General features: G+C 46.4%; 1 protein-coding gene across 3 annotated transcripts; it reads right to left on the reverse strand.

Moving 5' to 3' along the window:
* Positions 1-600: 600 nt before the first annotated feature.
* On the reverse strand, positions 601-27,811 carry LOC146341884 (serine protease 27-like). 3 transcript variants are annotated; one of them, XM_084805224.1, is made up of 9 exons: positions 27,117-27,811; positions 23,202-23,228; positions 22,953-23,115; positions 21,752-22,023; positions 18,553-18,651; positions 16,681-16,853; positions 14,311-14,370; positions 9,383-9,574; positions 601-1,976 (listed from the first exon to the last, which is right to left on the reverse strand). In XM_084805224.1, the coding sequence occupies exons 1-9, from the start codon at positions 27,166-27,168 to the stop codon at positions 1,965-1,967; spliced, it is 1,050 nt and encodes a 349-aa protein (XP_084661350.1). In that variant the 5' UTR covers positions 27,169-27,811; the 3' UTR covers positions 601-1,964. The 3 variants fall into 3 exon arrangements, 2 of the variants coding, with proteins under 2 accessions (XP_084661350.1, XP_084661351.1); XR_014783877.1 differs by lacking the exons at positions 601-1,976; positions 9,383-9,574; positions 18,553-18,651 and adding an exon at positions 15,850-15,926 and having other exon boundaries at positions 10,511-14,370; XM_084805225.1 differs by lacking the exons at positions 601-1,976; positions 9,383-9,574; positions 18,553-18,651 and having other exon boundaries at positions 10,511-14,370.
* Positions 27,812-27,931: the final 120 nt, after the last annotated feature.

Genomic DNA, 27,931 nt, shown 5'->3' on the forward strand with positions numbered 1-27,931 from the left:
CAGCAGCCGGACATCCGGCCGCTGGCTAACAGGGACGCAAATGGCAGCGGCCGTAGCCGCCACTGTTTGTGTCCCTGCAGTCAGCCGTGATAGGCTACGTAAACGTTTACGTAGCCTATCACAGCTGATTAAAAAAAAAAACACGTGCGTACGCAAATGGCGGCACCCATGGCCGCCGCCATTTGCGTTCCTTATTTTGGCACATCTTAGTCTACGTAAACATTTATGTAGACTAAGACAGCGAAAATAAGGGGAACGCAAATAGCGTAGACACTACGCTATTTGCGTTCCCCTTATTTTCGCCTTCTTAGTCTACATAAATGTTTATGTAGACTAAGACGTGCCAAAATAAGGAATGCAAATGGCGGGGGCCATGGGCACCGCCCTTTGCGTACGCGCTTTTTTTTTTTTTAAGTCAGCCATGGTAGGCTACGTAAAGATTTACATAGCCTATCACAGTGTTTTTTTTTAATCTAGCCGTGATAGGCTACGTAAATCTTAACGTAGCCTATCACATTTTTTTTTTTTTTTAAACCTGGAAATGGCGGCGGCTGGTCGGAAGACCGGCCGCCGCCGCCGCACCGCCGCCGCCGCGCCAGAGCCACCACCACCAGGAAGATCCACCCCAGGTAAGTCCCGTCCCGGGGGGGTGGCGGGCCATTCCGCCACCGATTTCAGGGGCCCGAATGCGCTGGCAATCGGCCTCCCCGACATCCGTGTTGGAACTTTCGTACATCCTTAGTTCAGAGTGAAGTTGCATCTATCTCCTAGGCCGAGCTCCAGAGAAACCACCACACATTCTGAGCAGGAAGGCATGTGCCTGAGGAATAATATATTACAAGTGTTACTACTTGTTATAGTCAGATCTAGAGGCTGGTAAATTCTCATCCAAATAAACAGAATCACGTAAAACTAAATCAGTTTTACTCTACAATGTCAATGTAGAGTAGAACCAGACCTTGGACAGCTCCTGGTGGGTTCCCCTGGCTGGAGCTCTTTCTACTAGGACAAGAGGAGGATGCTGAGTCAGAAGGGAGATAAAGTCAGCTGAAGCTTTATGTAGATGTGCAGTGTGGTCAGCTCCAGCCACCTGGAAAAGCTGGCTGGACTGTTAAAGGACCCTCATCTGATTCTATCGCCTGAGTCTTTTGTGAGGCTGGGGAGATGGAGGCTCTTCCGGAGACTCATCCTCTGAGTCTGAGGATGATGCAGGGTGGGAGGGAGGGCCTCGGATACAGGCACTGACTGTCCTACCCCTGAGGAAGTAGTCTGTGCTTCGTCTTCATCAGAATCCTCCCTTCACACTGGAAGAGCTGGGGATCATGACATGGGCAGAGCCACGGCCACGGCCACCTCACTCACTCTTACTCTCTTCCATTCAAATACACACACACACATACACACATCCATCCATCCACACACATGCATACATTCACACACCCTCATTCCATTCTCTCTCTCTTTTTAATTCTTTTATTAATACATAAAACAGTATACACCATATCATTATATAACGCATTCAATATACATATTCAATTATATTAGTTACCCAACAAAAACATCCAGCATAACACCACATATAGACATCTAAGAATGATTTCACTATCAAGTAGATTAAATAGCTCATAACTCCACATATAAATATCTAAGAATATATTAAATCTCAAATAGATTAATAGATTAAATAATACACAAGAACAAGTTTTACATATCTTCCAATGCCAATGATTTTAAAAGTAGCAAAACAAGAATATATATTAATTTCTATGCCATAATTATTTTTCCAAAATTCAGCCAAAGGTGTCCATTCCACATCTGAGAGTATTTGGGAGTATTTTGTCTACCAACTCTCAGTCTAAATACCTCACTGATTTTCAATAATTGTGCAATTTGCCAAACTTGAATAAGACATTCCTTACGTGTGATTGGGTTTCTGGTTTTTTTCCTCCACTTCTTGGCAATAGTCATTTTTGCTGCTGTTAACAAAATAGATGCCATTGGCTGATGAATATTTGGGACCTCAGATTGAAAAAGCTCTAATAACATTGTTTGAGGGTTGAAGGATAAGTTATATCTTGTTATCCTATTAACTTTGCTCTCAATTTTTTTCCAAAAATCTTGAATTTTTGGACACACCCACCAGATATGTATATAGCCAGCTGAGTGCATCCTGCATTCCCAGCATACACAGTTATCCTACACACACACACACACACACACACCTCTCTCTCTCTCTCTCTCTCTCTCTCTATATATATATATATATATATATATAGAGAGAGAGAGAGAGAGAGAGAGAGAGAGGTATTAGATACCAGGTATTAGATACCAGCAATGCATCAATTTATAATAATTTTCTTGTAAATTGACACAGATTAAATTGGTCATTCCTCTTGTGAAAACTATTATTTATCTCCTTTAGTTTTGATAAATCAGTTGATAAAAATACCCTAGTAACAGATGGGTTTACTTGGCCATTTTAAATTATATTGTTGGACTACTTTTTCTCTATCCTGTTCTTGAACGTTTATTCTCATCAATTCTGTCTTTAATTTATTTAATTTGTATCCAGAAGCTTGGCTGTATTGATCTATTATTTGTAATATATGAGCCAGCGATTCTTTAGGGTTTTGTAGTGATAATGTAACACCATCAGCATATAAAATAATCTTTAAGTCCTGATCTCCAACTTTTATTCCTTTAATATTCTGATTTTCCCTAACCTTCTGTGCTAAAGACTCTATGCTTATGCCAAATAAAAGTGCAGATAATTGGCAACCTTGCCAAGTTCCTCTTTGGAGACTAATTGTATTTGATAGTTGACCATTGATCATTATTATTGCTGTAGGTTCTTTATAGAATGCTTTTGTACAGTCAAGAAAGGGTCCTTCTGTGTTGAATTTTTGAAGAGTGGCGAATAAGAATTGCCACTGCAGTCTATTGAAGGCTTTCTCTACATCAAGAAACACCATGATGGCTTTCCATTTATGTTCATTACAAAAATTAATTAATTGAAAGGGGTCCTCTAGTATTGTCTATAATTTTTCTATTATAAATTAATCCAGTTTGATCAGTATGTACATATTGGCCAATTATCTTATTTAATCTTTACGCCAATAGTGCTGTAAAAATTTTATAGTCCTGGTTCAAAAGGGAGATTGGCCTATAAGAAGTTGGTAAAGTAGGATCTTTCTCTAATTTATGTACTAGTACTATCTTTCTGTTAGTTGGGTATCTGTTGTGAGTTTAAACATTCATTAAACAAATTAGACAATGGTTGGGCTAAGACATCAATATAATGCTTATAGAATTCTGCAGTAAATCTGCCCACGTCTGGGGTCTTATTTAATTCCAGGCTTTCAGTTTGTTCCCCTTATTTCATCTTCTGTTATTGGAGCATTTAAAATTCTTTTATCGTCTTCAGTTAAACTTGGGATATTCAAATTGCTTAAGAAAGGATTTATTTCTTCTTCTGAAGGCTTATCTGATTTATATAATTGTTTATAATATTTCACAAATTCATTAATTAGTTCTTCTTTAGACTGTGTTAGCTTTAGAATCTTTTCAAATATTGCTGGTGGTATTAATCTCTCTTTTTTTGCTCCTTTGTACCATTTCATTCTCTTTCATTCCTTTTCCCCCTCCCCTCCACATTTTTCTCTCTCCCTATCTACTTTCCTCCCCAGGCACTATCCCCTCCTCAGCCCTCAAGTAAGCTTAGGGAAAAATGCTAATATGGGGTAAAATCCAACATAAATCCTGCTTAGAGTAGACCCATTGAAGTTAATGAGGCTTTAGTCCTATTCATTTCAATGGGTTTATTCTAAGTAGGACTTATGTTGGATTTCATCCACTGGAACCAATTGGAGCTTTTTTCTAAGCTTAATTGCCACACAAGGCGGAGGGTTTTTTTAATGGGTGACACAGGGAGGTGAGAGCTAGCCTTTCCCTCCCCAGCTGCAACCCCCCCCCCAATACCTGCTTGACATGCAGAAATTAGGCTTTTAAAAAATCCTGATTGTTGCCATTTTCCCACTAAACCTAACTGCCATACCGGGGGGGGGGGGAGGGGTAATTTTTTTAGAGTTTGCAATGCATGGGGTTGGTTAACGGTTCCTCCTTAAAACATGTCAATGTGGAAATTAAGACAGAAGATGTTGTCATCTGGACCCGCCATAGCATTCTATGAATGAGGCAGAACAATTGCATGATAAAAGCCTCATCTGAAAGCATCCTTGATGTCTGTATGCTGCCTCTAGATTCAGAGGGAGCATTCCTCCAAATGCCATTGGCTAGGGAACAAGAGTTGGAGTGGGTGATTGCCATCATGCCCTGCTTCTGACATTTGATTGGCCAGTGTAGGAAACCAGACACTGGGGTAGTGAGTAGGCCTTTGGCCTTCTCTAGCAGGACTCAGTCTGTTTCCTGTCTCCTAGGTGAGCAGAGCAGAGGAAGCTGCTCCAGCTGGTCTAAGGGCTATACAAGGAAGCAAGCTCCCAGAGAGAGAGCAATCACAGCGAGTGAACAGGGAGAGCAAAGAGGAGTTGGTCAGGGGAGTATGGCAGGGGAAGTCAAGGGGGAGGCCCCTAATGTGTTGTTTTTGTTTTTTTCATTTTTAAAAAAACATATATTTCTTCTGACACACACTTCCATACCAGTGGGACTGTGTTTTTAACCCCCAGTGAATAGAGGACAAAGCACAGGCTATTCCAGTACAATGAGAAATCTAGCAATATAAAGGGAATGGAGGCTATGGAAAGAAAAGACTCTCCAGTGGTTGTGAATCTACAAGGTCTGTGCCATGTTTGTTTTCTTGCCTGAGATCAACATGGCCTACATGTGCATAGGGATGTCAGAGAATTCTGCCACGGCTCTCGGGGAGGCCGAATGCCAGTGCATTCACCCCCCCGAAATCGGTGGCAGAACGGTTTGCCCCCCCGCCCCCCCCGGATGAGACTTACCTGGGGCGGATCTTCCTGGTGGCAGCGGCTCCAGCGGCGGCTCCGGCGGCTGTTCAATGGTGGTGGCTGCAGCGGCCGGTCTTCCGACCGGCTGCCGCCACCGCCATTTCCAGTTAAAAAAAAAAAAAAGACGTGATAGGCTACGTAAAGATTTACGTAGCCTATCATGGCTAAGTTTTTTTTAAAAATACATGATAGGCTACATAAATGTTTATGTAGCCTATCACGGCTGACTTAAACAACAACAACAACAATGCGCGTATGCAAATGGCGGTGGCCGTGGCCACCGCCATTTGCGTACGCGCGTTGTTGTTGTTGTTGTTTAAGTCAGCCGTGATAGGCTACATAAACATTTATGTAGCCTATCACGGCTGACTGCAGGGACGCAAATGGCGGAGGCTACGGCCGCCGCCATTTGCATCCCTGCTAGCCAGCGGCCGGATGTCCAGCTGCTGGCGGAGCCGGCCGGCGGCTCCGCAGAATCCCTGCGGAGCACAGCCGGCCGGCCAGGATTCCGGTGGCGGGGGGAGGAACGGAGCGCCTCCCCCCCATCCAGGATTCCGGGGGGAGGGACGGAGCGCCTCCTCCCCACCATCAACATAATCTGCGAAAGGTAAGTGACTTTCGTACATCCCTACATGTGCAACAAGTGCAAGTTGATCACACTGTTGGAAGAAAAAGTAAGAGGACTGGAGCGGCAAGTATTGACCCTCCAGGGCATAAGAGAACACGAAGAGTTCATGGACAGAATGGTGGAACTATAGCAGCAAAGTGAAGAACAGAAGCTAGTAGGAGTGCACAAAAGCCACTTACCTGGTCTCGCAGCTTTTCGCTGTGGGGGGGAGGCGCTTCGCTGCTCTCCCCCCGAAGTTCAGGCCGGGGGGGGGAGGCTTCCCGCCTCGCCCGGCCGAAATTCAGGCCGGGGGGGAGGCTTCCTGCCTTGCCCAGCCGAAATTCAGGCCGAGGAGGAGGCGCCTCGCCTCACCCAGCCACGAAATAAGTTTAAAAAAAAACAAAAAAATGCCCCCGTGATAGGCTACGTGAGGATTAACGTAACCTATCATGGCTAGATCTGCAAAGTCAGCCATGATAGGCTACGTAAATCGTCACGTAGCCTATCACGGGCGACTTAAAAAAAAAAAAAGCGTACGCAAATGGCGGCCCCCATAGGGAGCTGCCATTCGCGTTCTTTATTTGGTCGCTGTAGTCTACGTAAATCTTTACGTAGACTACGGCGAAAATAAGGGCAACGCAAATAGCATTGCCCTTATTTTCGCCATAGTCTACGTAGTCTTTACGTAGACTACAGCGACCAAATAAGGAACGTGAATGGCGGCTCCCTATGGGGGCCGCCATTAGCCGTATGCGCTTTTTTTTTTTAAGTCACCCGTGATAGGCTACATGACGATTTACGTAGCCTATCATGGCTGACTTTGCAAATCTTTGCAAATCTAGCCGTGATAGGCTACGTTAATCGTCACGTAGCCTATCACGGGGGCGTTTTTTTTTTTTACTTTTATTGGAATGGCAGCGGCGGCAGCGGGGGGCCCCTGGCGAAGACCCGACGAACCGCTGCAGGGACCCGCCGCCGGGAGGGACATTCGGGAAAGGTAAGTCCCATCCCGGGGGGGGGGTGCAGGGGGCGGGGGTTGCGGAGAATTTCTCCCCGAAACTTCTTCGGGGGGCCAAACACGTTGGCGCTTGGCCCCCCAAAGTTTCGGGGAGAAATTTTCCGCCATCCCTAGAAGCTAGAAGAGCAACAGCAAGCTGAGGGGGAAGAGGAAAATGCTGTGGTGAGGAAAAATGAAGTAGAGGATACTCCTTGGAAAAGGATGACAGTTAGCAACAGAAGAACTAGAAGACACTCTACAACAGTGGAAGAATTGAAACTATGGAACCATTTCCAGGTATTTGAGGATGAGACTGGAGGATAACCTGAAGAGGAAGAATTACAGGGGAGCCTGCATGAGAGTGAGCAAGAGGCTGAAGATCAGTCAAGCAGAGGCAATGAAACCAAGGCCTACAACCACAAAAAGAGAAGAGTAGTAGTAGTGGGAGACTCCATGCTGTGTGGGATTGAAACCCAAGTATGTTGTGAAGACCCATGGATTTGCCAGGTATGCTGCCTCCCAGCCTAGGAGGATGGAGACATGACTGAATGGTTGCCTACACTCATAAAGCCCACTGACAAGTATCCCTTTCTTCTCATCCATGTGGGAACTAATGATACCACCAAGCAGAGCTATGAATAAATCACATCAGACTTTGAAGCTTTGGGAAGGAAACTCAAGAACTTTGGGGCCCAGATAGTTTCCTCATCCATCCTTCCAGTACTTAGAAGAAAGATAGAAAGGGAACGAAAAATACTCAGGGTGAATGACTGGCTATGAAGGTGGTGCCAGTGTCAGAAATTTGGATTCAGGAACCACGGGCTATACTTCCTAGAAGATGGACTGTTGGCAAGGGATGGGTTGCACCTCACAAGGACTGGGAAGAATGTGTTTGGCCACAACATGAAGAACCTCATCAGGAGGACTTTAAACTGAATCCTACGGGGGAGGGAGATGCAAAGTTGGGGGTAGCAGTGGATGAAGGGTCATGCACCACAATGGAGAGGACAGCTCTATTAGCACCCAATAATATTCTTCAAAAACATGTAGGAAGAAAGCCAGACTGTAAAGCACATGGTCTTCAATATCTATATATTAATGCCTAGAGGATGGGAAACAAACAGAACAAACTTGGACTCTTAATATGGGAGGGAAATTATGTAGGGTTGTTAGAGAATTCTGCCATGGACTCCAGTGAGGCCCATTTCTGTAGAATCCGGCCCTCTGGAGTCCATGGCAGAACAGAGCAATCCCCCCTGCCACCCCGCAAAAAACAAAACAAAACCCAGAACGGATTCTACTTCTTGTAGGCTGTCCGCTGCCCTCGTCTGCAGCCACCATTTCCCTCGCTACTTTAGCCATGATAGGCTACGTAAATATATGCATAACCTATCACGGCTAACACAGGGATGCAAATGGCGGCCACCATTTGCGGCCACAGCCCGGCAGTGGATGGAGGTCCGGCTGTGGGCGGCCCCAGCCAGCGGCTCTGTGGACTTGCTGCAGAGCTGAGGGGGCCAGGGAGGATTCCAGGGGGAGGGAAAGAGCACCTCCCCCCCACCGCGGACATCCTGGAATGGAACCAGGTAAGGGATTCATACATCCCTAAAATTATGACTTGATAGGTGTAACTGAAACTTCATGGGATGACTCCCATGAGTGGAATACAACAATTGAAGGATATAACTTTTTCAAAAAGAAGAGAAGGAACAGAAAGGGAAGTGGAGTTGCACTATATGTTAAAAAAACATAATTCTGTCCAGAAATACAGGAGGATGAGCTTGGTAGCCCCATCGAGAGCATCTGGGTTCAAATAAATGGAGCAAAGAATAAAAAGAACATGGTGGTCAGAGTCTACTACCGGCTACCCAATCAAAGAGAAGTCGAGGATGAAACTTTTGAAAAGCAAATAGCCAATGTTTCAAGGAAGCATGATGTAGTAGTAATGGGGGACTTCAATTTCCCCAATATTTGTTGGGAGACAAATTCTGCAAAACATGGCCCCTCCAGGAAATTCCTGACTTGTGTTGCTGATAATTTCCTCCTACAGAAAGTGGAGGAAGGAACTAGACAATCGGCTATCCTTGACTTGATCCTAACCAACAGAGATAACTTAGTGGATAAAGTAGAATTACAGAAACTGTGAGGGAAAGTGACGATGTTATATTTGAGTTCTTGGTTCTAAAGGAAGCAAAAGCTGAGTGTAGCCAAATGCATACCCTGGATTTTAGGAAAGCCAGTTTTAATAAATTCAGCACAATGATAAGTAAGGTCCCATGGCAAGCAACTCTAATGAGAAAAGACGTCCAAGATGGGTGGGAGTTTTTCAAAAAGGAAATTCTAAAGGCACAGTTACAAACAACTCCAAAAAGAAAAAAAAGGTGGAAGACAACAGAACAAGCTTAGAGATGACCTGAAAATAAAAAAGGATACATATAGGAAGTGGAAGGAAGGGCAAGTTACAAAGGAAGAGTACAGGCAGGTTGCACAGAATTGCAGGGATGGTGTCAGGAAGGCTAAAGCTGAGAATGAGCTGAGGTTAGCGAGGGATGCTAAAAGCAACAAAAAAGCTTTCTTCAGCTACGTGCATAGTAAAAGGCAGAGGAAAGAAATGGTGGTTCACCTATTAAATAAGGATGGAAAAATGATAACAGTTGACAAGGAAAAGGCAGAAGTGCTCAATTCCTACTTTGGCTCAGTCTTCTTCCAAAAGAGAGTCTATGACCTCCCTGGCAAAGGCAAAGTACAGGCTGAAGGGGCAGGATTGCAGCTTGAGATTGAAAGGCATATGATCAAGGAACACCTACTTACTTTGAATGAGTTCAGATTTCCAGGGCCAGATGAACTACATCCTAGAGTAATAAAGGAACTGGCAGATGAACTCTCGGAACCATGGTCTATTATCTTTGAGAAATCATGGAGGACAGGTGAAGTGCCAGATAACTGGAGGAGGGCTAATGTTGTCCCTATCTTCAAGAAGGTCAAAAAGGAGGTACTGGAGTGCTGGGCAGAAAACAACAGAATGCAATTTAATTGGGATAAATACCAAGTTCTGCACTTAGGAAAAAGAACCCAAATGCACAGTTACAAGATGGGGGATATTTGGCTCAACAATACTGCAAATGAGAAAGATCTTGGAATTATTGTAGATCAGAAGCTGAATATGGGCCAACAATGTGATATGGCTGCAAAAAAGGCAAATGCTATTTGGGGCTTCATTAATGGAAGTGTAGCTTCCAAATCACATGAAGTCCTAGTTCCCCTCTACTCAGCACTGGTTAGGCCTCATCTGGAGTACTGTGTCCAGTTCTGGGCACCGCACTTGAAGAAGGATGCAGACAAGCTGGAGATAGGGATGTACGAATCCCTTACCTGTTAAGGTTGGGGCATCCACTGGGGGGGGAGGCGCTCCATCCCTCCTCCCGGAATCCTCAATGAGGGGGAGGCGATCCGGCCCCCCCCCCCAGAATCCTGCCCGGCCGGCTCTGCTCCGCGGTGTCTCCGCAGAGCAGCCAGCCAGGGCCGTCCGCAGCCGGACTTCCGGCTGCAGACGGGCTGCTGCGGATACAAATAGCGGCTGCCATAGCAGCCGCCATTTGCGTCCTTCCAGGCTGCCTTGATAGGCTACGTAAGAATTTACGTAGCCTATCACGGCTAACCCCCCCCCCCCAGAAAAAGGCGTATGCAAATGGCGGTGGCTACAGCAGCCACCATTTGCATTCCCTATTTTTTGCCATTCTAGCCTACATAAATATTTGTGTAGGCAATTACGGCAAAAAAAAAGGGAACCACAAATAGCATAGTGGGTGCTATTTGTGGTTCCCTTTTTTTCACTGTATTTGCCTACGTAAATATTTACGTAGGCTAGAACGGCGAAAAATAGGGAATGCAAATGGCGGCCGCCATAGCCACTGCCATTTGCATACGCCATTTTTTTTTGGGGGGGGGGTTAGCCGTGATAGGCTACGTAAATTCTTACGTAGCCTGTCACAGCTGCAAGGACAGCAATGGCGGCCGCAGCAGCCCTGCCACAGCCGGCCAGGAGACCAGCTACCACCGCATCTGCCGCATCCACCCCAGGTAAGTTCCATCCCGGGGGATTCCGCGGGGACGGGGCGGGGAGAAGGAGGCTATTCTGCCATGGATTCTGAATTCCGCGGGGGGGGGGCGGATTCTAAAGAATCCTGCCTCACTGGAATCTGTGGTGGAATTTTCTGCCATCCCTAGCTGGAGAGGGTTCAGAGGAGGGGAACAATGATGATCAGGGGACTGGAAGCGAAGCCCTATGAGGAGAGACTGAAAGAACTGAGCCTTGAGAAGAGAAGACTGAGGGGAGATATGATAGCACTCTTCAAGTCCTTGAAAGGTTGTCACAGAGTGGAAGGCCAGGATCTCTTCTCGATCATCCCAGAGTGCAGGATATGGAATAATGGGCTCAAGTTACAGGAAGCCAGATTCCGGCTGAACATTTCTGACTGTTGGAGCAATATGGCAATGGAACCGATTACCTAGGGAGGTAGTGGGCTCTCCCACACTGGAGGCATTCAAGATGAGGCTGGCCAGCCATCTGTCAGGGATGCTCTGACCTGGATTCCTGCATTGAGCAGGGGATTGGACTCGATGGTCTTATAGGCCCCTTTCAATGCTACTATTCTATGATTCTATGACTCTTCTTCCATTCTTACAGTCATTAGCAGGGATAAGAGGAGTTCCCCCACCCTGTTCCATTATTGTTGGGTGGTCTGGTGATGCCCTGGATTCCACTCCTTCTAAATTTCCATGTAACTTGGCAAGTTTCTAAAATTAATTCTGGAACTTTAGCATAAGCAGTTTGCAACAGCTTTTAGATCCACCAGTTAATTTGCATCTTCTCCAGCCTGCCCCTCTCTGTTACCAATGTGTATTTGTACTTTGATAAACACACTGAAAAAAAACAAAACAAAAGCAAGTTCAGTGTGATCAGATGCAAGATCTTATCGAGATTTGTTCCATGTAGTGTTTTTGCTGATGCATGCACTACTGCACAAGTACCCAACACAATGAAATGCAGCACATTCCATAGTTTAATTAATGCACTGGGTGAAGAATTATTTGCTCTTGTCTATCCTGAATCTACAGCTAATCAGTTTCACTGGGTGACTCCATCTCCCTGAGTCGTTCTGTTATTCCTAGCAACAATTTAGAAGCAAGAACAATCAGACTCATTGGTGCAAAAACTTTGAAAGCATGTAATGTTAGGGTTTGTTTTTGTTTTTAAGTAAAGCTGCCAACAGGACTATAGGACAGGGGTGGGGAACTTCTGGCTCTCCAGATGTTGCTGGACTGCAACTCAGCTCTAGTCAGCATAGCCAACAGCAAGGGATAATGGGAGTTGTGGTCCAGCACCATCTTGAGGGTTACATGTTCCCCATCCTTGCTGTAGAAGAACTCTTATCCTTTTCTGTAACACAGCACCATGCTGGATAAAACACCATACCTAGAAGTTTGTATAATTCATAATTATGGGCAAGCAGAGGAAGAACATGTTATTTGGTACTGGCTACAGAATGCAGCATCTTTTTTTATGTTTTCCAGAATGTACCATTAAAAAAAAAAAATCACTATGTTTCTAGTAGGGCTGTGTACCACTTTGTTCCGAATCTGAAGCGGTTCCAGAGCGGTTCAAAGCAGGTTGGAGATATCCAAAGTGCTTTGGCTTGACAATTCTGAAGCCCAGACAGCCTGTCTGAGCAAATGCAACAACTTGCTAGAGAAGGGAGGAGGAGAGGAGGTGTTGGGAGGGGGGAACTGAGCCTTGGAAAGTGATGTCTCTAGGTTCTAATAGGGCTGAACTTTTAACCCAGCAGTTTGTTTCCTTGCTTTGTACTGTTTGTTCTTTGGATCCCCACCCTTCTCAATTACTCTTCCTTCCCTTTCCATTTTTCAGCTCTCTATATTCTTATATCTATATAAAAATAATACAAAAACAACAACCCCCTTTCTCTTCCGTTAGGCTTTAATGCTATTTCCCTTCATCTCACCCCTTAACTTGTAGGTAGTATTTCTTTCTTTCTGTATCTGCTTTTCTTTTGATTGTGTGTGTGTGTGTGTGTGTGTGAGAGAGAGAGAGAGAGAGAGAGATGGAGAGATGGAGAGAGAGAGGGAGGGAGAGAGAGGGGGCAGAGAGAGAGATGGAGAGAGATTGCTTTTGTTTTTGTAATTTTTTAACCATTTGTTCTGGTTTCTTAGAAAAGGAAATGTTATGCATGGCTAGCACAAAAACTACTGGGCCAACCTGCCTGACGTTTGGCAGGTTCAGTCAACTCCATTGGGGCTGCCACATCTCCAAATTTCATATATTTATCATAAATACAGAAAATTTTATGGTCACTTCTGTTTTCCAATACAAGTCAATGGGAAAACGTAAAATCAGAATAATTTGGATATTCAAATCTCAATTTGGATGTGAAGCAAATCGGATTGGGTCCAAATCTGTCTGAAGCAAATCAGGGCTGATTCAGAAGATCTGATTCTGCCTTCAAAGTGAATGAGGGGGGAGGGTAGTTTCCAGTTTCCAGCTGTAGTTTCCAGTTCTTATGGCTGTGAAGGTAGACTTGTATATGCAACGCCTGGGGAAAGCTATGAGATATCAGAACTCAGTATAACTCCCAGGGGCCAGGGATGGTCATTCAGTGCACTATGTACCTTTTCTCCTCACCCTGTGACAAGTGGAAGCAGGATGAATTTGGCAACATAAATCTATTTACACTTCCATGATTTAAATGATGTATGCAGATCACCAATTCAGTTGTGGTATATCACTGCAAGCATGAGACATACCCCAGGATATAGTATCTCTCATAGGACATGCATACCTGTGCTCATGTTACTTTTATCCATTAAAAGCATAGCCAAGCAAAAATAAAAATCTTACATTGCCTCCAAAATATCCCCTCATGTGATTCTCAGGATATTGGAGGAATCCGGTTGCGGGATGGAGCTCGGCAAGCTTCATCAGCTCAGCCTCCCAGATTTCAGTTCAACTTCTGCTAGCTGGCCTGACTTGGCCTGCAGCAAATCAGGCCAGCTAGCGGATTTTCAGTGCTTTTTAATTTGTGCAAATTTCAACCACAATTTGCATCAATCACACAAATTCTGGCTGTAATCTGTGCAAATGGCACAAATTAAGAGCGTAATTTGTGAAAAATTATATAAATTGCAGCCACAATTTGCACAAATCTCTATTTGCACAAATTATGGTTCTCTCTCTCTCTCTCTCTCACACACACACACACATGCACACAGGTCCCCGGAGTTCAGGGAAAACCCATGCTCGCCTCAGAAATACAAGCTGAGTTGGGCGAGCCCGAAAATGGCCAGATTTCCCAGCAATGGACATCCCTATGTGATTTCAACACAAGGGACTAACTTAACCTGGGGGCTAGAACCAAGAATGAAGTCCCATGCAGCTTTATCAGAGATCAAGCCCAGCAGTTCCAGTCAGAGCAATCTAGACATGCCCGTACATCATGTCCTAACATATGCTACCAATGTACAGCACAGAGCACACTGCTGATGACTAATGAAACCAGCATAGCAATATTAGCACTTAGGCACCAGGAACAAGTTCTGCTGGGGGCACCATGGATGAAATTAGCTGCCACTTCTGGAGCGTGTCTCAAGATCCAATGGCTGTGGGCAGTGACCCGAGTGTAGACGCCAGGGCGCTTGGGGGCACCACAAACATCCCCCCAGCTCACCACACCAGCCGCAAGCCAAGCCCCATCCCATGGGCAAAGCAGTGGTCCTCCAGAGTCCCCCTGTAAAAGGAAAGGAGGAAAGGTTTAGTCTCCAGGCATATGGGAAGAAACCCCACTGCCACCCCAGCTCCATTGCCACCACCAAGAACTATTCCATCTTGTACAGAAAGAGCTGTTTAGTATGGCTGCTTTCAACCATGTAATGGAAGTGATTTTCCTTCCATGTAATGGAAGTGATACGGCAAAGGTGCCATGAGCCCTGTTCTTACTTTGGTGGCTTGATTATTGTACTGTTTTGAACCTCTTTCAGCCCAAGGGCCAAATTCGGTTTTAGAGAAGCTCTCAAGGGCTACATTCTAGTGGTGGGAAGAGGCAAAGGGGTGGGACCAAAAGCAAAAGGGGTGTGGCTAAAAATGTCACCATGTTTTAGCTTAAAGCTCTTACTGCCCATCACTAAGCCATAGGAGAGGCTTTTCAATCTTTTAAAACTGGGGGGGGGGGAGAGAACCACGCAAAAGCCAGGAAACCACCAAACGATAGGTGGTCAGAGGAAAAAATACTCTTTTATTATATGCTTGTACATTGCCCGGAGTGACTGGGTGACCAGCCAGATGGGCGATCAATAAATTAAATAAATAAATAAGAGGGGAGAGCCAAGGAAAGGAGACATGCCCATCTGTAGGACTGGACTTGGATGCTCTTTTGGAGGAAGGGCTGGCTCCAAGCTTAGGAGGGCCCTTGGGCAAGACAGCCTCAATGCCCCCCCCTTCCAGGAGGAGTCTACCTTCTCACCAACACTGTTGCCAGCTACTGCTGCTCCTACTTGGGATGGACAGATTGCTTACCATCCATTCCGTGGCATTGTCCGCTGGGCAGGGAAGTGATCCATTCCTCCCCCCGGAATCCTCCAGAGCAGCTCCGCTCCATGAAGATTCTGCAGAGCCACACACCAGCTCCGTACCACTTCTGATACGGTAATGGTGGCCGCCATTACCATATCGCAAACGGTCTGCAGCTGGTGTGCTGTTCCGGAGGGAATCCTTGGGAGGTGGAAGTAAATGATCCGTTCCGCTGCAGATTCCGGAGGCCGGATTGAAAAGAATCCAGCCTCATTTGGGTCCGCAGTGGAATTCTCCACCATCTCTAGCTGCTACTCCTCGTCACTGTTGCTACCATCTGCTTGCTTGCCAGGCAGAGAGCCCTTGAGAAAGCAGGCAATAGCATCTCCTGCACCTTCTTCCTATTCACAACCACCGCTGTCCAGGCCACAGAAGGGGTGGGTGAATAAGCAGATTGCAGTGGTGAGGAGAAGGAGCAGATGTATTTATTTATTTATTTATTTCTATACTGCCCAATAGCCGAAGCTCCCTGGGCAGTTCACAAATCCAATGTGCTCATGTCAGTGGGCCCCCTGCTGGGCTGAGGGTCCTCAGCAGGTGCCCAACCATGCCTAACCTATGATGTCAACCCTGCCTGGAGGTCCCTTCCAGCCCTGCGGTTGTGACACTGAAAGGGGTAGCTCATTAAAGTTGACCAAACCTGCTGAACAGGCCTGGCCCGGCCCAATCTGTTGTTAAGCAAAAGTCCGACTGGGGTCACCATCTCCCCGCCACTCCCTATAGAAGAGAAAGAGACATGCCAACTAAGGAGATGGGGATGATGTAAGGTAAATGTAAAGGGTGTGGGGGGTGTGTGTGGGGGGGGGATTGGTGACACATTAATGTGGAAGAGGAAGTAGCCTTGCAAATAAAGCATATTAAAACGCATTGGGCACACATAAGATTGGTCTTTATTTTTATTTCCTCATTCCTTTTGCCTTGTTCTTTTTAAGTCCACATGATGTAGAAGAGCGACACTACATAACAACAGCCTAACTTTGCAGTCCTCACTACCAACCTCACATCAAAGGAAAGCACACACACTGGAAGTGAAATGAAGTAACACGCAAGGTCAACATCTGGTGAAATTTCTCAGAATGTTTCATTCAACTTGTTGGATTATGAATATTTCCAGATGTTACTTTCCAGAGTCTTCATGGATGTTTTTACAGAACCTGAATCTGAAGTCTTGTTGATGGATTTAACAGCCATAATATTAAATAGCGACTTCTCTGGTTCCATCCTTTTATATTCGGTAGAGCAGGGTTGGTACGCCAGTGTTTTGGCCTACAACTCCCATCAGCCCTAAGCAACATTGGCAGTGGTGAGGGTCATGGGAGTTGTAGGCCAAAACAGGTTGCTCACCCCTCTTGTAGGATGTTCACCCCTCTGGGGCAGTCACTCATTTTCAGCCTAACCCACCTCACATAATTGTTGTGGATATAAAATGAGGGGTAGAGGATCATGAACCCACTGGAGGATAAAAATGTACCTGGCAAGCATCTTTCTTCCCTTCCAAGTATCCTGCACATATCATATCATCTTTGATTACCCTGGTCTTCACAGGGGTTTCCTCTTTCAAGTTGCTGTAAAGGGCTTCACAGGTATCAGTATCCAGAAGTGGAAGCAACACGTCCTGTAAGAGCTCTGGTTCCGGGAGTGGAACTACAAGGAAGAGGGATACATGATATGGGATATGAGAGATACAGGGCTTGCTTTGTAAGGTGGCCAGATGCCAAAGAGGAGAGTGCTCCTGTACATTTTCATAGTTGGGTGGAAGAGGGAATTTCAGCAGTTGTAGTTTGCATGGCAAGCTATTAAAAGTGTAGGAGCCTTGTCCTCTTTTGCATCTGGCCAGCCTGTTGTTTTGTCCTAAGTTTCATTCTTGAAACCTGCTTTCTTCCTTTGCTCACTCTCTCCCTCCCTCCAAATACGCAATCATGTATCCACCCAATTTTTTAAAAATGCCCTTAATAGGGTGGCCGGTACAAAATGGTTTCTGAACCTTTAATAGCTGTGCACCTGCTGAAATCCCCTCTTTTATATTAAAAGTGCAGAAGCCCTATCCTCTTTGGCATATGGCCACCATAAATGTCAGCCCTGTGAGCTGACAGGGGTAAGGAACTTGTGACCTTCCAGAAGTCATTGGACTTCATTTCTCAAAATCTCCAATCAGCATGGCCAGTGGGCAAGGATTAGGGGAATTGTAGTCCAGCCACACCGGGGGGGGGGTATAGATTTCCTACCCAGGGGTTGGCAGGAGGGTGGGGAAGAGAGTTTTAAAATCTCACTCTGCCCCAACAGGACTGACTGGGGCGGTCGGATAGCGGGGATGGTCAGGCCTCTGAAAGTGGTGGAGCCTGACTGCTCAGTATTCAGAAGGATTTTAATCAGGGCTGTGTTTCCATGATAATGGAAGGAGAAGCTAATGGAGGAGTACTGGAATTTTTAAAAGGAATTGGCTTTGCTGTGAGCAGGTGTCAAGGGCTCCTTGGAGGCCTCTCTCAATCTAATCCAGTAGCCAAGTCCAGACACAGACAAAGGGATTCTTTTCAAAGCTTTATTCCTCTTTTACAACTTAACAGCTCTACCGTTAGCAACTAGATATGAGCAGCAGAATATCTATGCCCTAAGTTGGAACAGTTGGTCCCCGTTTGAAAGGGAATTACTGGCAGACCCCTGAACTTAAGGACTAGGGAGAGTCCCTCCCCTTTTCCCTTGGATCCTCTGGGTGCAGCCGTTGTTTGCGCGCCAACCGGGCACTACGCCTCCTTTCTGCGCCCTCCATTTGGTGCCGCTCTCTGCGTCGGCATCGCGCGTCCATCAAGTCTGCTTCCCGCGCTCTGTCACTCCCAGGACTGCTATCTAAGCTAGGAATGCTGGTGGGAGGAATCTCCATCAGCTGTTGGCCCTGGGAAAAAGGAGCGCGCTCCTCTCCCAGGAGCGACTGCTCTTCCTCAGAATCAGAACTACTCTGAGATTCTATGGGCTCAGTGTCCACCCTGACAGCAGGGTTCCACAAGCAGATTCTCTGGACCAGTAAAAATCACTTCACAGAACATACTTCCTGGTGGGGTTGGGGGTTGGAGTGAATGTCATCTGACTGGCAGGGCCTGCTCAACCAATAAGAAGGGCTTTTCCCCTCCACCCTCCATCTCCTTTCCCCTGAAATTCCAGATGCACCTGCATTTCAGAAGCAAGCATCATTGAGCACAATGGGAGTTACTTCCAAGTAGACACACATATGCTTGTGCTGGGAAAGGGGGGACACAAAGATGGAAACCAACCCCCACTAGGGATGTCAGAGAATTTCTCCAGGAAATTGGTGGAGAAATGGTCCGCCACCCCCCGGGATGGGACTTACCTTGTGCGAATGTCCCTGGCGGCGGCGGCTCCCGGCGGCGTTTCGGCGGCATTTTGGCGGCATGGCGGCAGCGGTCGGTCTTCAGACCGGCTGCTGCTGCTGCCATTTCCAAGTAAAAAAAACAAACAAACAACAAACGTGATAGGCTACGTAAAGATTTGCGTAGCCTATCACGGCTATGTTTTCAAAAAACACCATGATAGGCCAAGTAACTGTTTATGTAGCCTATCACGGCTGACTTTGGGGGGGGGAAGCGCATACGCAAATGGCGGTGCCCATGGGCGCCGCCATTTGCGTTCCTTATTTTGGCACGGGTAGTCTACGTAAATATTTACGTAGACTACGGGGAAAATAAGGGCAACGCTTATATGTAAACATTTACGTAGCCTATCACGGCTGACTGCAGGCCAGGGACACAAATGGCAGCGGCTACGGCCGCCGCCATTTGCGTCCCGGCAGGAGAAGAGGTTTCGCGGCCGGAGAGACGGAGCGCTCCCCCCCGGCCAGAATTTCGGCGGGGAGGGATGGGGTGCCTACCCCCCGCCCAGAATTTCGGGGGGAGGGACGGAGCGCCTCCCCTCCACCGCGAAGCAAGCTTCGGGATCAGATAAGTGACTTTCGTCCATCCCTAATTTTAACCCACAAGACCTCATTGACCACAATGGGAGTTACCTCTGAGGAGACAGTAATGGCTTTGTTGTGGGAAAGAGAGCAGTAAATGTGAAGACAGAAACCAGCCCCAATTGTAACCCGCAGGATGTCTATAATGAAGCTGTGAAGTACTTACTTTCTAAGGCAATTAATTAGAGCCTGGAGATAGTGCTTAATTGTACATAAGAAATTGGGTTTTAACATGTGCCATTTCAATTGAGGGGGATCTCTGTAAGTTCTGATGTGGGCATTCAAAGGCAAATCTCATTCAGCACAGTGGGAGTTACTTCTGAGGAGACACTAATGGGTTTGTTGTGGGAAAGAGAGCAGTAAACACAAAGACGGTCGGAAACTAAGGAGAATTGGAGCCTCGAGATCTCCCTGTGCCATATCAGTTGAGGGGGTTCTCTGTAATTTCTGTGGGCATTCACAGGGCAAGCCTTATTCAGCACAATGGAAGGAAACACCCCTTCACTGTGGTCATGGTGAAAGGCACACCCCTGGGCAGGGCTAGCATACCCAAGCTAAATATGGAGGTTGGGGTATACAATAACTATACCAGGGAGAACCTGACTTAAGGAAAAGAGTCAGACTTTAAGCAGTCTCAGGAAATCCGGTTTTTCCCTGATAAGCTCCAGGGTGACTGCTGGATGGCCACAACGTTATGTATCCCTAGCGACCTCAACACACAGGCAGCTCAGAGTCAATTGCTGGTGGAAACACCCCACTATTTTCCAACTTCATTTGGTGGTGGTGATTTTGTGGTTATTTTTTTCTGTTTCATTTTTAAAATATCCATCCTGCTCCTCTTCTGCCAGGGGAATTTGAAGAGGCTAACAACAAGTGAGTGTCAAATTACCAAGACAATATCAAAGCCAACAAATAAAGATACTACAGAAATTGATTACACAACCCAACACATGTCTATGCAGAAGTAAGCCCCGTTGACTTCAATGGGATGTACACCCAGGAAGGCAAGCGTGTGTGAACTGCAGCCCAAATCAGCAGTTAAACCAGATGGTTGGTCCAGCTTCTTCAAAAGGCATCCTTAAAGAGTCTTGTCTTCACCTGAACATTGCGAGTGTGTGCATTTGCAAATAACTCGATTATTAGGGCACCATCAATCTGGGGTGGTTCTTTCTCCCTCTGAGAAAACATGCCATGGAAAGAGCAGAGTCTTACAGTGCATGTGTATGTGCCCTTTGAGAGTGGCCGAGGTGGCTTCACTGCTTTGTAAACAGACACAGTCCTTCTGTTCAAAGGCCAGGCTCAAATAAATTGGGTCTATATAGACCATGAATGAATGAATCTGAAGGAACTTATATCAGGATGATCTACTGGTGCTCACATCCTTGCCTGCTGTAGTTAGGGGTTGCCATCTTTTCAACCAGGCCTTGTGGCTGTACTTTGCCATTGGCAGGCAAAGCTCCCATCTTCATAGCATAGGGACATTTATCAGCGGCTAATTTTTGCACACCATCAACCCTCCGCTAAAGGCCCAGCAGTTAGGGATGGCTGAAACACTGGCAACTTTAGCTGCTCACATTTGTTTACTCTGCAGTTGTAAACAGACAACAGTTGTCTGTTGTGTGTTGGCTTCTGAAGCACAGTGCTGATAATAAGAGTTCCCTTTTGATTGGTCACTTTGCTAACACAGTGGATAGAAAGCCAATGCACCACAGCATTAAATACAAAGCACCCCCAAGATCACCCCCAAAGGTAAAACTCAGGATAAAACCAGGGCAGTAATTCTCCTGGAACCGGTAGCAGAAAACAAGGGCTGATCCTGATAAGTAGGGTCAGTTGGAGCATATATAGCTGAATCCCTGCAAACAGATAGATCGGGGTAGGCAATCTGGTGCCTTCCAGATACTGGACTACAACCCTCATCAGCCACAGCCAGCATGGCCAGTGGTCAAGAATTATGGGAGCAGTAGTCCAAAACATCTGGAGGGCACTGGGTTGCCGATCTCTAATACATAACACTCTGGTTCACTCTATAAAGAGCTGGTGCCAGTAGCTGGTATTCTTGGGCAGTTGCTGGGGCTTCAGCACCCTCTCAGGACCCACCACTGGTGCATGTTCCTGGAGCCTCCTTTACATCCTGCCCCCCCCCCCGGCCCAGTGCTCCAAGCAGCACCAGGTGTTTGGGTCTACCTGTCATTTTAATTTCCCATAATGCCCTTGAAATAATATACTTCAAGACACTGTGGGAAATTAAAATGGTGGCCCCCAGCACCCTGGCTCAGCTGCCGTCTGCCACTGCTACCAGGTAAGCAGTGGAGGCTGATGGCTCTGATTGAGGCAGGGCTGTGCGTCCCTATACCTGAAATAGATTCAGCTCCTTGCATAGCTCTATAACTGAAATAGGTTCAGCACCTTGGATAGCTCCTTTAGAGTTCTGGCTGGTTCTGATTGAAACCGGGAATGGATGCACAGCTCCACCAAAATCAGAGCCACCTGTCTCCACTGCAGGTAAGGCAGACAGCAGCAGAGGGCACTTTGCCCAAGATCCCCTGAGACTTGGAATCATCCCTGGCACTCTCACCTCCTTGCTGGATGTTCCCCCAGCCTGCGACCCAGCACCCCAACCGGGGAGGGAAGGCGATAGAAGGTCCCGGGATGCAGGCAGGCAAGATGCGGTGGGTGAAGTTGACGGGGGCCTCCAGTTCCACAAGTGCAATATCACTGCCGTTCCTGTACCCCGAGTAGTGGGAGTGGATGATGATTTGCTTCACGGGAACAAACACTGCTTCAGGTCCAGGATATAATAAATTGTGGGCTCCCAATAAGATGACAAACAGGGAGGGATCTGAGAGACTGTGGACAGAGATATTGACTAATGAAGCATAAGAGGGGAACACAAGGATGAATTCAGAGCTGTGTGGAAGTTCACCACATAGGTTCAGTGGGTAAGAATCCACAAACCCTTAGTGGGGGGGGAGCCATATTAGGTCTGGCTTATGGTTTGGAGAGGCATGGAAGCAGAGTGGGTCTTATGCCTTAGTAGAAAAGCTTAAAAAGAAAGTGCTAGAATTTCCTGGAAAAGGAATGAGAATTAATGGATAGTGGGGGCAGTCTGAGACCTAATAGACAGTAGGGAAGGGCTGAGGATCAGAAGTCTTTATTCCTTAGAGAGGAGCATGGGACCTAATGATTGGTATGGATGGTAGATGACAGCTGGCATCCACAGTACCTTGGTTTTAGCAGCGGGCAATCATGTGGTGTTTGTGCTCACTGAGATTCCTCCTTGAAGCTTGGTTGTCATCTTGTGTCATTTTTTTTTTTCAGCCGTAAAAAATGTGCATTTTCAATTGGGGAAAATGTACATTTTTCCCAATTGAAAAAAATGTGCTTTTTTATTTTAAGTGTATTCCCCTGCCACATAGGCTAAATTATGAAAATGTGAATTATGGGGGAATGTGCACATCTGTGCATGTGCAAAAGTGAGCACTTGTGCATGCATGGAATTGCGCACTTGCACAAGCCAAGCACAAATGAAAAGTTCCTGCCTGCGTTCATGTTCGGAGTTGCAAATGGGACATGTTTGCATGATTTGCAAACAGGAATGAAATGCTCATACATCCCTACTTTGTTCTCAGAGACAGAATGGAAGAAGCTGGCTGCCAGGAAGCTGAGATTCTCTGCAAAGGGAGCACAAGCTCATAGGTTAGTTTCAGAAGACAGGGAACCAAGACTCCTCGGTTCCCTAGGAAGGGAATGAAGTCTAGTGGCTATTATCTTCTCACCTGCTAAAGCAGTGTGCAGCTGTGAGTACCCAGCGTGAGGCGATGAGCGTCCCCCCACAGTGAGGTGAGTCTAAAATCTGCACACTGGCCTGCCATGGCCAAGCACCCACCGCAGCCTCAGCTCCACCCACAATTCGGGAAGAGGGGATCAATCGGCCACAAGCTGTGAGGGAGAGCAAGATAGACAGGTAAGCATTTTGGAATGGGGATCCCCACAGCTAAAAACCCATGCCAGAAGGGGTCATTCACCTGGTGGTGGCTGGGCCTCATGAATACCTGCAAAGACAAAGAGAGAAATGCCAGAAGCCATTTCATCGCATGCAACAAAACTGGTTGTAGCGAGAAGGTGGCTGGATTTAAAGCAGAATGTATCAACATACTCCACTATCTAATTATAAATTTTTGTGAACCGCCCAGAGAGCTTCGGCTATTAGGCAGTATAGAAATGAAAGAAACAAACAAACAAACAAATAAATAAAATTATATGGAATCAGATCATTGGTGCATCTAGCTCAGGTATGTGGAACCTCTGGCCCAAGGAGGTTCCACATCTGGCCCAAAGAGTATTCCTTGGGTCATCCAGAGGAATTCCCTGGACCCTGTTATCTCCGATCTTGGATCAGAGATAACAGCAGGGATGCTGAGGCCGAGGGAGGTGGACTTGGCTGGTACTGGGAAGAGTGACTGCTCTTCCCAGTGCCCCCTGAATGGCTTTATGTAACATCCCCGCCCCGCCCCCAATGAGGAGGATGCACCTTGCATGAAGCCAGGAACTCAGAAAATGCTGGGAGGAGTTGTTGCTCTTCCAGGATCAACCGACTGGCTTCACACAGTATGTGCCACTCAAAGCCAGGGGCTCAGGTAGCACTGGGAGTGAGTCACTTTCTCTGTACTGAGGGACCGTGCCTCTCAGCAAGGAGAAAGGCAAAATGGGCAGGTGCAGAGTGATGATGTCAGTGGCCTTGGCCACATGCACTGACATAACCTGGCCCGCAGAGGCAGGGGCAATTTCCTCCCCTTTCTGGTTCTGCACCCCTGCATGCTGAAAATTGTGTGGGTAGGGAAAAGTGTGTGTGTGTCTAAAAAAGCTCCAGAGGAAATGGCAAATACTCCCTTACTCATCTCTCTCCACACCTCATCCTTAGAACAAGCCGTAAGTTGAACTTGTCCAAGTGTAAGAACTCCCACACCAGGGCTTACTGCTGAGTAAGCTTGCACAAGATCAGGTTTGTTGGCCAGCTGTTTGGCGCAGAGCTTGCACAGACAGCCCACCTCAGTACTTGGCAGAATATGGTGTGTTCACGTTTAACAAATTCAGCCTAGAATGGAGCAAGGCTTGGAGACATCGCAGGGCAATTTGGCAAATGAGTTTGCCATGAGGCGCATCAGCAGTGTATCATGTACCCAGGTCCAGATTTAGCAACACAATTTAATCAAGTTGCACTGGATTAAATCTCCCATAATCAGATTGGGCACAGTGATCATGAACATAGATATGCATGCACGACAAGCGCAGATTGACTTCCCTCCAGGTGTGACATAGCTGCTGATGGGAATTCTCCCAATCTTAAGTGCCACAACTTTCAGCTCAGCACCACCTTGAGAAGATTTTGCCCATCCCGGGCTAGCCTTTTCAGGACCCTTGATAGTTTTAGCAACATGCCATCTCAATCTTTTGAATGGTTGTCCAAAACCAATCTCAACTGTACCCAAAAGTCTTCTCCCCTCTTTTATTGTATTTGTCTTCATAGGGCCCAGAGTCTTTTGTCCTTCTGTAGTCTCTGGGCTTCTCCACATCAGGTTTTTTATCCCTCAGCTTTACCAGGGCTTCTGCTTCCTGACTCTTTGCGAGATTAAGATGGTCTCCTTCACACACTCTTCCTGGTGGTGGTAGTGCTGGTGGTGGTTTTCCAGAAGATTGGCTTTATCTGCAAGTTTTATATGTTTCATTATACAGCCACTGGATGGCACTGTTGTTGCAGTGCCACTTTCTCTTTACAGGGACAAATACATACCACTTCTTTTTTATTGCTTCATCATCTCCGTTTCAAATAAAGCTGCAGAAATGATCGAAAGGCACAGGAGACGTGCTGGAGGTTGACGACATCATGCAAAGGACCCACACATTTCCGTGACTTACCAATCTCAATTGCAGGAGAGGGAGGGGGAAAAAAGCCCCAGGGGAGAAGCCCTTTGTTAAACTAGTCTTGATTTAAGGACTTCTGTAATCTTTGTTTAAACCAGCCTGTGGAGGAGACCCATCCAGCCTGTGGAGGCTTGGCCTCCTTCTCCAAGCCCCACCTTCTGTCCTGGAGGCTCCCTGGGGCTTTGGGAGGAGGCAGGGAGAGGAATCCCTTGGTTATCTCCTGTCACAGATCAGAGATAACAAGGGGAGGCTGCAAACTCATCCAGTGCTTGCAGGAGCTTTTGCAAGTGCCTAACAAGAGGGCTTGACAAGCTATACTTGCTGGAATTCTCTCCTCCTCCACACAGCTGTCAAAGGTGCTGGAGCCCTGTCCTCTTTTTGCACTGGGCCCCTTAGCCCATACTTTCACCATGAGACCAACAGGGCCCCCATCTAACTCAGGGAGAGATAAATCAAACTTCAGAGCAGACCTCAGACCCCTGAATCCCAGTTTGATTTGGACTGTGCGTGCATCAAAACATTTGATCCAATGTTCTTTCTAAAGGAACAGATGAAACAGCAAGTCAAGAGGCTGCTTCTACAGTAGCTAAATTTAGTAGTATGTAACAGGGAAAAACCACCCACTTACTGTGTTTACTGGAACAGATCAGGCACAAATCAGTTGCTGGGGACACACCTTTGTATTCCCTGCTTGACTATCCAATTGCCCTATGCCTCTCAAATTACTAAGAAAGAGGATTTCCAAAGCAGGAAGAGAAATATATTTTCAGGCTGTCCCAAGGCCTTCACAGAAGATAACTGACTCCCCCCCCCCAATACCCACACCTATAGACCAATCTTATAATATTTTATTCTTAGCCATAATATTCACACTAGCCTGAATCCACAGCCACCTGTCCAGTATACCAACCCCCCACCCCTGTAATTGTGGAAGGCAGTCGATGGGACAAGAGAATCTTAGGGTGAAATCCAACACAAGTCCTACTTAGAGCAGACCCAATGAAATAAATGAGACTTAAGTTAGTCATGACTAACTTAAGTCCCATTCATTTCAATGGATCTACTCTAAGAAGGACTTTTGTCAGATTTTACCCTTAGCTTTATATGTGTAATTGGGAGCTAGTGTGGTATAATGTTTAGACTCTGAATGCCAGACTGGCAGAAGAGAGATCCAGATTCAAATCCCCACTTAGCCATCATTGGCTGGTTGCCTTAACTACTTCACAGGGTTGTTGTGAGGATGAAACAGGATGGGGAGGGGGGATCATCATATTTGCTATCCCGAGTTCCTTGGGAGATGGACATGATAAAAACTTAATACTACAAAAGGGTATTCCTAGAATGGCAGACAGCAAGTGAAATGAGCGAATAATCTGATAACATACAATCCCTTTCTGCTACCCCCAGTACTTATCAAATCTGTGTTTCTGTCATTCCAGAAAACCTCTGTTTTACATGTGCATATTGTTAAGGCTATACAGCATCTTCTTTTGCAAATCCTAGCATTTTCAGATTTTCACAATTCAGATTTGAATTTGGAGAGGCTCATAAGTGAAAGCAGAGAGGGAAGCATGAACCTGGATCCCTGGGTTCTACTCAGCCACCTCCACACACGTTTTGAGAAACAGACCCAAGCTCCATGTTCCTTTGAAGGTGAAGCTAGCAACAATGTCTTCCTTTCTTGCTCTAAAGTAAGAAGTTACTCTAAAGTAGGGGCTGTAGTGTGGAGGTTAGGGGGAACTTTAACTCTTTGTCCATGCTGTGGTCCTGATCTGGACTGGACCCTCCACACCTGCTGTTTGTTTTGATCTATTTGTTTGAATGGTTCACTTTTTAGCAATGAAAATTACAAGTGCAGCAGGGCACCAGATCTGGATCAGGACTATGGTGGGCAGGGGGCAAAGAGTTAAATCCAGATCTGGTCCCTTGTGCATACTTTAGAGTAAGAAAGCAAGCAAGCAAAAAGTAGCAGCAACAGCTAGCTAAATCTTCAAAGTAACACACAGGTGCTGGCTTACCAATCAGAAGAGAGAGGACAGCCAGCTCTTGTATCCCATGCCAACTTGGCATCTTCTGCTTGTAGGACTCCTGAGTGCTCTCAGCGGGAGGCACCAGTTAACAGGCAGAGGAGCTATGGAAGAAATGAAGCCAAGTGGCTGGTACTATGACCTGCCCTCTTTGAGCTTTGCCCTCCCCATAATGACTCATCCCAGCATCCCCCAGGAAGTTGTCAGTTGCTATGGACTGGATATTATTTGTTTTAAGTCAACCTCTCCAACTGCACTGATGGCTAGGACTTTCCTCAGTGACTGGGGAGAAGAGAATAAGATTCAGATCTCTGAACCATGTGTGTGTATTCACTCACTGTCTCTCAACCTAACCTACCTTACAGGGTTGTTGAGAGGATAGAAGGGGTGGAAGAGAAGCTTTGAATGTGTTAGCCTCTCTGAGAGCTCTCACACTGAAGGGCAGGATAAAAAACAAAACAAAAATCAGGGTGCAGTCCTATGCATGTTTAGACAGAAGAAAGTCCTACAACTCCCAGCATGTCCTAGCCAGCGTGGAGTTGTAGACCTTTTGTCTATCTAATCATGCATAGGATTGTGCCTTTAAATAAGTAAATCACTAAGGGTGCAATCCTATGCATGTTTAGACAGAAGAAAGTGCAACAACTCCCAGCATGTCCCAGCCAGCATAGCTGGTTGGGACATGCTGGGAGTTGTTGGACTTTCTTCTGTCTAAACATGCATAGGATTGCACCCTAAGATAAGTTTTGTAGGGAGACAGAAAAGGGATTTGTTTAGTGGGTTTTCAAATTCCATTTCCCTGTCAT

Source organism: Heloderma suspectum, chromosome 6 (genome assembly GCF_057233095.1).
Source record: "Heloderma suspectum isolate Gila_16-S chromosome 6, 16-S_ref, whole genome shotgun sequence".
Taxonomy (NCBI): Eukaryota; Metazoa; Chordata; class Lepidosauria; order Squamata; family Helodermatidae; genus Heloderma; species Heloderma suspectum.

Bases quoted from the DNA above. Each gene is read 5' to 3' on its own strand.
- LOC146341884 (XM_084805224.1), bottom strand. From the start codon at position 27,168: ATGCCAAGTTGGCATGGGATACAAGAGCTGGCTGTCCTCTCTCTTCTG. The intron at 18,652-21,751 runs GTGAGAGTGCCA...TGGAAATGGCAG, and splicing joins GGGGAACATCCAGCAAGGAG to CAGCAGCAGCCGGTCTGAAG. The intron at 9,575-14,310 runs GTGAGCTGGGGG...TTTTCTGCCCAG, and splicing joins CTTGGCTTGCGGCTGGTGTG to CACTCCAGTACCTCCTTTTT.